This window comes from Synchiropus splendidus, chromosome 18 (assembly GCF_027744825.2).
Source record: "Synchiropus splendidus isolate RoL2022-P1 chromosome 18, RoL_Sspl_1.0, whole genome shotgun sequence".
Classification (NCBI taxonomy): Eukaryota; Metazoa; Chordata; class Actinopteri; order Syngnathiformes; family Callionymidae; genus Synchiropus; species Synchiropus splendidus.
Window position 1 is genome coordinate 13,429,776 of NC_071351.1, and position 7,567 is coordinate 13,437,342.

The following is a 7,567-nucleotide window of genomic DNA, read 5'->3' on the forward strand; positions in this document are numbered from 1 at the left end:
GTTGCGCCGTCTTCCGTTTTACAAAGTGCGCATGCGTTAACTGCTCCGCTTTCCAGCAGATGCTCTGTTTGATTCATAAATCATATGGCAATAATTTAAAAAATGGCTGCTTCAAAAACGCTACATGCAAACGCTAATTTCAATCGTAAAGGAAGAATAGGTTTGGTACCGGACTGAGAAAATGTGTCTCAAATAACGAAAGTGGGAGGAGTTGCGAAGTAATGTTTTTGTCCCATTATACTTGCCATAGTCAAGTTCACTTTATTGGTCCTTAAAAATATTTTATTGCCTTGTGCGGTCGACATGGAACCTCCGTGTAAAATTCTAATTCGTGATTGTCTCATCCATATTTTCACGTTTTTGTCCGATGAAGAGTTGGTCAACGCCTCTTTGGTTTGTCAGGTACGCTGGATAAACATGCGGAAGTAGATTTTATTCCTATATTTCTTGAACTATTTACGTTTTTTTCACCTTCAGGACTGGAACGATGCGGCAGAGACGCCATGGATATGGAGGTTTGAATTAATTCCCGTGTTATAGTTATGATTTGCTCATCATTGTGACATTAGCGTTGCACAGGGATTTAACAAGGACTAATACAGAGGATTGAAAATATCGGATGAAACAAATCATTTCGAACTGACACAACTACAGTTCTTAAAATAAAACATTAAAGTGTTTTTCAATTCTGTTCTCTTATAAAAAATTGGACTACAATAAATAAGTGTATTATTATGAGGACTTAAATGATGAATCTCTGTTTTTCAACAATATTGATGCAGACATAAATGAGATGGTTGCTTACGCACTCATCTGTCGCGTTCTTGTTTGCTGTTTTGTTTTACATTAAATCTGATTTGATATAGGAGGATGTGCCTGCAACGCTGGAGTTTCTGTTACCTCGCTGTGTCGGGGGACAAACAGACAGCACCCTCATGGAAGAAGTACTACCTACAGCGCAAACGCTTGGAAACGAATATGAGTGAAGGTCGTTCTGGAAATTACACCTGCAAAAGTCTAAGAGGACATACAGGTGAGCGCGAGAGGCTGCCATCGGTTCCTCTGTGTGGATGTGTTTTTTACTTTGCTTCCACATTGTGGAGGTAAACACGTCCTCCATGTGGAAGTTATATCTAACGCCTTGGTGATATCTCATGTCCTACTTCTCTACCAGGGCGTGTGGTGGGACTAGTTTACATCAACAGAAATTCTCCACTCTGTCCTGACCTGTGGAACCCCAGGGTGACTGTGTGCAGCGCCTCCAGTGATGGAACAATCCGAGCTTGGGACATCCAAAATGTGAGGAGGCACCTCCAGTCCTCATTCTTGAATTAGTCTATGTTTAAGTCTCTTGCGTCTTCTCCAACAGGGGGAGCAGCTGTGGTCCAGTCCTGAGCAAAACCCCCTCACAACCATCATAAGTGACGAAGACAATCAAGTCATTGTCACTGCGGACTCTTCAGGATTGATAAAAACCTGGCAGGCAGAGACAGGCCAGGAGGTTTCTTCTTACTCCACCGCATCTTCTTACTGTTCTGTGCAACAGTACAACATTGACAACAATTGGTTTCTTTCTGTGAGTATCTCCATCATTTTTCCAGTTTCAGTTTTGTTTTTTTATTGTAAAAACCCTCTTTCTAGGTGGGAACTGCTATGGGATCAGTGTGGACTCTAGCTGGTCCAGCCCTGACTAAAACATCGCAAGTGATGGTGTGTGACAGCTTTAAAGTCAACATGCTGCTTGTTTCTCCAGATAAGAAATGGGTTGTTGCAGGAACAAAGGACAGTGATGATCTCAGTGCCAAGGTGTGTCTTTTTTTTTTTTGCTCATCCTCCACCAATCGCATCATAACAATGCATCTGATTGATGACAGGTGATTTACTCTGAGAGTGTGACCTCCCCCACTGAAGATGAAGATCCCCTTTGTGCATCAGTGCCAGTCATTGGCTGCCACGCTGCAGTCTTCATCCCCACCCAGCCTGCACGCCTGGCCATTGTTCACTGCACGCTGGCGTCCACCAACAAATCCATATCTGTTTTGGATTTCAACATTAAAAAGAGTCGCTACAAGAAAGAGATTTTGGGTGAGAACTGACCACTTATAATTCACACTAGCAGTAAAAAGTGACAAGAATTGTGGAACCTACTGGTTGGTTTTGAAAAAATGATTCGAGTGTACTCGAGTAGTGGTCCTCATTCCAAGTTAAAGACAATGAAATTCCACTTTAGTCCAGCAGGTGGAGTCCTTCCCTCTGTCAATATCTGGCAGCTCTTCCGGCATCCACCTGGCTGCAAAGGACAGCAACTCTATTGTGTTGGCATCCGGACAACAGCTTTTGGTTTACTCCCTAAAGGGGGTTCTACTCTCAAGCTTTAAAGATCACATTCTGCCAATAACTTCCATATGTGTGGTAAGTTGCTCCTTGCATGAGCTTAGGTCATTGACAATTTGTATTGTTGGGATATATTTATATGAGATAAATATATGTTTACATAAAATAGAATTTGCCATCAAATCGGTGTGCTACCTATAAATATATAATGTTTTGAATGTTAAACAATATGTTTATATATTTCCAGGATAGCTTCCGTGTGGTGACAGCATCTGAAGATCTCTCCTTACGAGTGCTGACATGGAGAAGAAACCAGGATGGTGGGTTGACTTTGGAGGGCAAATATCATCTGCTGGGAGGTTCTCACAACATGTCAAGGTATCCAATCCTATTCCAGCTTCTAAATATAACCTTCCTCTGACTGCTGGTTTTTATTTTTCTGTCTGCCTCAGAGGCTTCAGACATGTCTCCTGTGACTACTCCAGTATTGTGGCTTCGGTCGAGGGCAAGAATGGCAAAGATGTCTTAAAGGCATATGCATTTACATCATGAGGAGCAGAGGCCTGCTTATGTGTGTGCAGCTGTAGATGTGTGGGCAATATGGTGCAGGTATGAATATATTTATGGCGCTTTTAAACCTGCATAACAGAGGTATCAGTCTTTATTTCAATCATGTATAAGGCAACATCATTCACAAAATGTACTGATCATATGTTCTTCATTGACAATAAAGTGGAAATGGTGGTTTGTAACAAGACTACAGGTCTTAGTTATTTTTTTATGTTGAACAAGGCACAGAGGGATTGTTTTCATCTATGACAAAGAGAATGGTGATGGCAGTGGCTCAGCTCTGCTGTCTTCCAGACTCTTGGCCATGTTTTCCAGCACACATCTGAAGACTGAAGTCAACGAGTCGTAAAGTTTTCTTCTGTCCTCCGAGCTCTTGTCCAGCTGTTTAAAAAGAGAAACCCATTCAATATTTTGAATATTATTCTGTTTAATGTGCCAGGAATTGTCACTATAAGAATTGAATGCGAGTTATTGAATTGAGGTTATACATTTTGGAAGACAAACTTAGGCCTCACCCATGTAAAAGCTTTGATCGTCCGGTTTAAAAATGCTGCCTCTACCTCCTCTGGAATGGTCATCATATGGGCCATGCAGTCTAAAATACACTCTAAGGTTTCCCTGGAACCCTGAGAACATAACATCGTGGTTACTCTGTGATTCATTTCATTTTCGTGACATTTCTCTTCAACCTGATCAAGTGTGCGGAGGACACTTTGCGCGTCCATATTGTCGGGATTGAGAGCTTTGGCGTCCTGAGGGCCGAGGACCGGCTCCTTCAGCTGCTCCAACCACGACCACATCAGGCCGGTGAGGACGAAAGGGTCGCGCTCCATGCAGAGTCTCTCCCAGGCTCCTCCCTGGTTCAGCTCTGCCTGCAAACAGGTACAAAGCAGCCGGCATGGTGACATTCTCAACTTTCATGTTAACAGTTCTGAAGCTTGGTAATTTAGATGTTTGTATGTGAGAACCATGTTTAAAATCCACTTGGAACTAATGATACGCCTGCCAACTGCTTTTTAGATCAATGCCTGGTACTCTGTTTTTGATCATCAACAACCTTTGATATATTACCTGCCAGGCTAAAACTTTCTTCTTGTGATCTTCTTCTCCATCCAGAAAAAGGTCCACAGCCAGTGCCTGAGCCACCAGCAGTCTCCTGGCATCAAGAGACAACTCTGACTGCAGCGTGATGAAGGGAACCTCTGACTGCTCCTCCTCTTTACCTATCACTTTGTTTCCGTTTACCACCATCTCCTCCCTTTGCTTGTCTTTGAGACGAGACAACAGGTTCCATTTGTTGGGCAGTCTGCTGTTCCCCATGGACTCACTGCGCTGGATGACTTTCTGTTGCATTTTCTTCAGCAGAATGGAGCCATCCTTCTGATTCTTGACCTGCCAGAGCGAGCTGGTGGAGTTGTGGGACATGTCAGACAAGTTGCTGCGGGATGAAGGCTGAGGGGCTTTGCTGTCGATGTTGCCCTGCGAGAGGGAGCTCAGGGGTTGAGTGAGGAGGTTGAGTTGCGAGCTGAGTCGTCTCAGGTCGGATTCGCTGTAGCTCAGACTCTTGCGGTGGTAGAAAATGGGTGGTTCGTGAAAATGCCTGGGTAAAATCGGGCTCCCAGGTAAGCGTGGCCCCGGAGTATATATCTCAGGGCCCAACTTTTCGATGATGCTGTTTGTCATCTCCAGGTCGTGAATGTCCGGCGCCTCTAGGATGTCCTCCTCAATCACCTGTCTATTCTCCACGATGTCCAGCAGCAGCCTGCACACCAACTGGACGATCTTCGGCATGTAGCGAAGTTCTTTCCTCTCACAGCCGTGCAGCATGTGTCTCTGGCGATTGAGGTACTGGGAGAGGGTGACTGGATCAAACCGAGGTGCGGCGCAGGAAAACACACTCCTCAGTGGAGAGAGGAACTGGACAAAGTCTCTGATGCAGCGGAGCTGACTGCGGGTCTGGATGGAACCAGGACGCTTTGCACGGACGTATAGAATCGCCTGGTTGGCAGTCATCTTGGTTGCATAGGCCAGGAAACACGCCAAAAACACTCCTACAAGAAAGAGGTGGATCTTAAAATACCTTACTTACTTATATAAGCGCTGATATAATATATTGATGGTTAAACTTAGGTGTCAAAACCTCTTGAAGTCAAATCTACATAGATATAAATAGATTGAAACTGTGCATCTTAGTAGGTCAGATAGATTCAGGTGGAGCTTGGAGGTCAGCAGTGGGTTTATTTCTGTCTCGTACAGGTCAGTTTAAAGCCTTACATGGCAACCACGTTGGGCAAGGGAGCATCTCTGAACAATGTCGGACAGAGGTGTAATAGGAGGAGGTAATATTTGACACAACCAAAGTCTACTAAAGTACCTGTTCTGCCCAGACCAGCGTGACAGTGGACCGCCACCTTCCCTTCCTGAAGTGCAAAGGCCATGACCTTTACCATGTCCAGCACTGACGCCAGGTTCCCCACACCGTAATCGCTCCAACCAAAGTTGTAGAAGTAAACTAGAATGAGGTGATCACCGTGAGTGAAGTCGGAACTTACCAAAAGATGATCTTATAACTTAAAATGACTGACTGTTGTTTTCCATGAAGGCCTCTGGTCGGTAGGAAAAACCGCTTTCCGGCTCTAGAGGGTTTCCGCAGCTGGCATGCTCACCGGGTATTTGCAGGTTGATCACTGACTTGATGCCACACCTTACAATGGAATGATAATTAAGTGTCTGACTTGTTTAGAACCCCAAAAAACTGTTTTACCTTCGAAATTGATCAATGATGTCATATTTCTGGATTATTTCTGTGGAGGGTCTGGACATGGCGAGGAGATGATCAGTCACCCTGGAATATGGAGAGATACCTTCACACCGGGACTGAATCTGGGGGAGAATTTGATCACTGACCAGGAGGAGTAGAGGCCTTTGATCGCTTGTTGATCCTCTCTCCAGTAGCTGGGGTTGTCGTACTTGCAGGTTGGACCTCCGCAGCCAAGTGAGCACTGCATATGTCCGGGGATGATGTAGCGGATGGCTTCTCCTACCAACGTGTACCGTGCCCTTGGAGCCCCGACTGTAGAAGAAGAAGAGATTTATATTTGAAGATTTCAATTATTACTTTATATTATTTAGTAATTCATTTATTTTATTCAACCCTATGTGGGTCATGGATCACTCAGGGATTGTCTGTGTCTCTCTTCTGACTAAGATCATCAGCTGTGATTACCCTTGACGTTGCTGTCAGCAGAATCCTGTAGTGCCCTTACATAATTTGCTCATTGAGGACACAGATGCAAATGAATTTGGTCAAAATATGCAAATATAATTCCAGTTTTTGCTCTCAATTGTGTTAGAAGTTGACTGATTGTATTAATGAATGTAACATTTTCTTGTTTTTTTCATTGCAAGCCAGGGTCACTGATGACGAAGAGTGGTGTGCACAAGGTATGAGGGACATTATTCACTGTCAAGTTTGAGTCATATATAACCCAGACTTCTGCTTTCTTTGGACAGAGAGGAGACCTGAGGAAACCCATATCTGCTGTTGCTGTCAGGCCTGATCTGGTTTCCCTTATTGATTAATGTTAGCTAAAAGGCTAAGTCTTGACTCTACTTAAACATTGCTGTATTCTTGGGCTGTAACGTGAGCTCTATATTTACTTACAGAAGTCCATCTGAGATGTTCCTGGTGTTTTTGCCGCGGTCACTTAGGCTGACATCCTCGGTCATTGCAGACCCTGGAGACATAAACTCCTTAGTGGTGCAAAAGCAGCACCTTATATGCTGCTTCTTCACCACATTCCACCTTCTGCTTACAGGTTTCACTCAGACAATTCAACAGTCGATAAATAAATAAAGAAAACGATCGTACCTGTTGAAAGTGAGTCAGGACATTTTAACCATCCTTGTTACAAATGCACCAATATATCTGGCATCACTCTCTGCTGCCCTGACGTCTCCTCCGGATTTGCAGGGAGTCAATCCTTTTGGCCTCGCTGATTCTTCTCAGATAATCTCAGGCCGACAGAGGTATTCCCCTTCAACGCAAAACTGCTCGGTCCAGTATGGATATAACAAATCGAGCAAAAGGAGCGGTGAAGGAGCTTGCTGTAGCTGACTTCTCTGTTGCGCTGATTCCTCCCATCCTCCATCTGTGGGGGACGGAGTCAATCTATTCCTGACTTCTTATGGATTAGACAACTAATCTTATTACAGCATAGTATAAATGGAGCACCCACCCCCTAGCAAAAAAAGAGAACTACATACAACAACTCACTCTTCACTGCTATGAGATGAGTCATTGCAGATTTGCTCAATACATATGTAATCATTTAAGTATATTTACCTATTTTATATGCTGAGTTATCATCTGTTTACTTTTGATTATTTTGTAATTGGATACGAATTATGTCTTTATCCTGTGCAGAATACAGGGGATTGCTTCTTATTGAAAAATAACATTTGCTCTGTGGCATGGACAGTAAAATCTGATTGGCTTAACAAGCGGCAAAGCTGGTCAGATTTAGTTTGGCTGTTAGAGATCAGTTCATGATGTAGACATTTGTTAAGGGGCCCGAATCCAAGTGTTAAACATAAATAAACATCAGTATGTGTTTGTTTATTTGGGTGTCAAATAATTTACATTTTTAGTTTAATTAAAATC

General features: G+C 43.6%; 2 protein-coding genes across 15 annotated transcripts in view; one reads left to right on the forward strand and one right to left on the reverse strand.

Moving 5' to 3' along the window:
• The window catches only part of fbxw12 (F-box and WD repeat domain containing 12), a 27,155-nt gene extending 23,732 nt beyond the window's left edge, over positions 1-3,423 (forward strand). For 3 of the 10 annotated variants that reach the window (XM_053850250.1, XM_053850252.1, XM_053850251.1), the window contains exons 8-16: positions 478-515; positions 867-1,033; positions 1,175-1,299; positions 1,370-1,576; positions 1,642-1,806; positions 1,875-2,085; positions 2,231-2,412; positions 2,582-2,712; positions 2,787-3,423. In XM_053850250.1, coding sequence (XP_053706225.1) covers positions 478-515; positions 867-1,033; positions 1,175-1,299; positions 1,370-1,576; positions 1,642-1,806; positions 1,875-2,085; positions 2,231-2,412; positions 2,582-2,712; positions 2,787-2,886 — 1,326 coding nt within the window. In that variant the 3' untranslated portion in view covers positions 2,887-3,423. Of the gene's footprint in view, positions 1-237; positions 403-477; positions 516-866; positions 1,034-1,174; positions 1,300-1,369; positions 1,577-1,641; positions 1,807-1,874; positions 2,086-2,230; positions 2,413-2,581; positions 2,713-2,786 lie in introns of those variants that run through there. The other 7 variants (XM_053850257.1, XM_053850258.1, XM_053850259.1 and 4 more) reach the window with 6 other exon arrangements.
• On the reverse strand, positions 2,988-7,055 carry ptpdc1b (protein tyrosine phosphatase domain containing 1b). 5 transcript variants are annotated; one of them, XM_053850249.1, is made up of 10 exons: positions 6,776-7,055; positions 6,569-6,641; positions 5,812-5,977; positions 5,669-5,749; positions 5,490-5,608; positions 5,279-5,416; positions 3,976-4,955; positions 3,594-3,776; positions 3,420-3,530; positions 2,988-3,285 (listed from the first exon to the last, which is right to left on the reverse strand). In XM_053850249.1, exons 2-10 carry the CDS (start codon positions 6,576-6,578, stop codon positions 3,148-3,150), a joined length of 1,926 nt encoding a protein of 641 aa, XP_053706224.1. In that variant the 5' UTR covers positions 6,579-6,641; positions 6,776-7,055; the 3' UTR covers positions 2,988-3,147. The 5 variants fall into 5 exon arrangements, with proteins under 5 accessions (XP_053706224.1, XP_053706222.1, XP_053706221.1 ...); XM_053850247.1 differs by having other exon boundaries at positions 3,420-3,776; XM_053850246.1 differs by having other exon boundaries at positions 5,669-5,977.
• Positions 7,056-7,567: the final 512 nt, after the last annotated feature.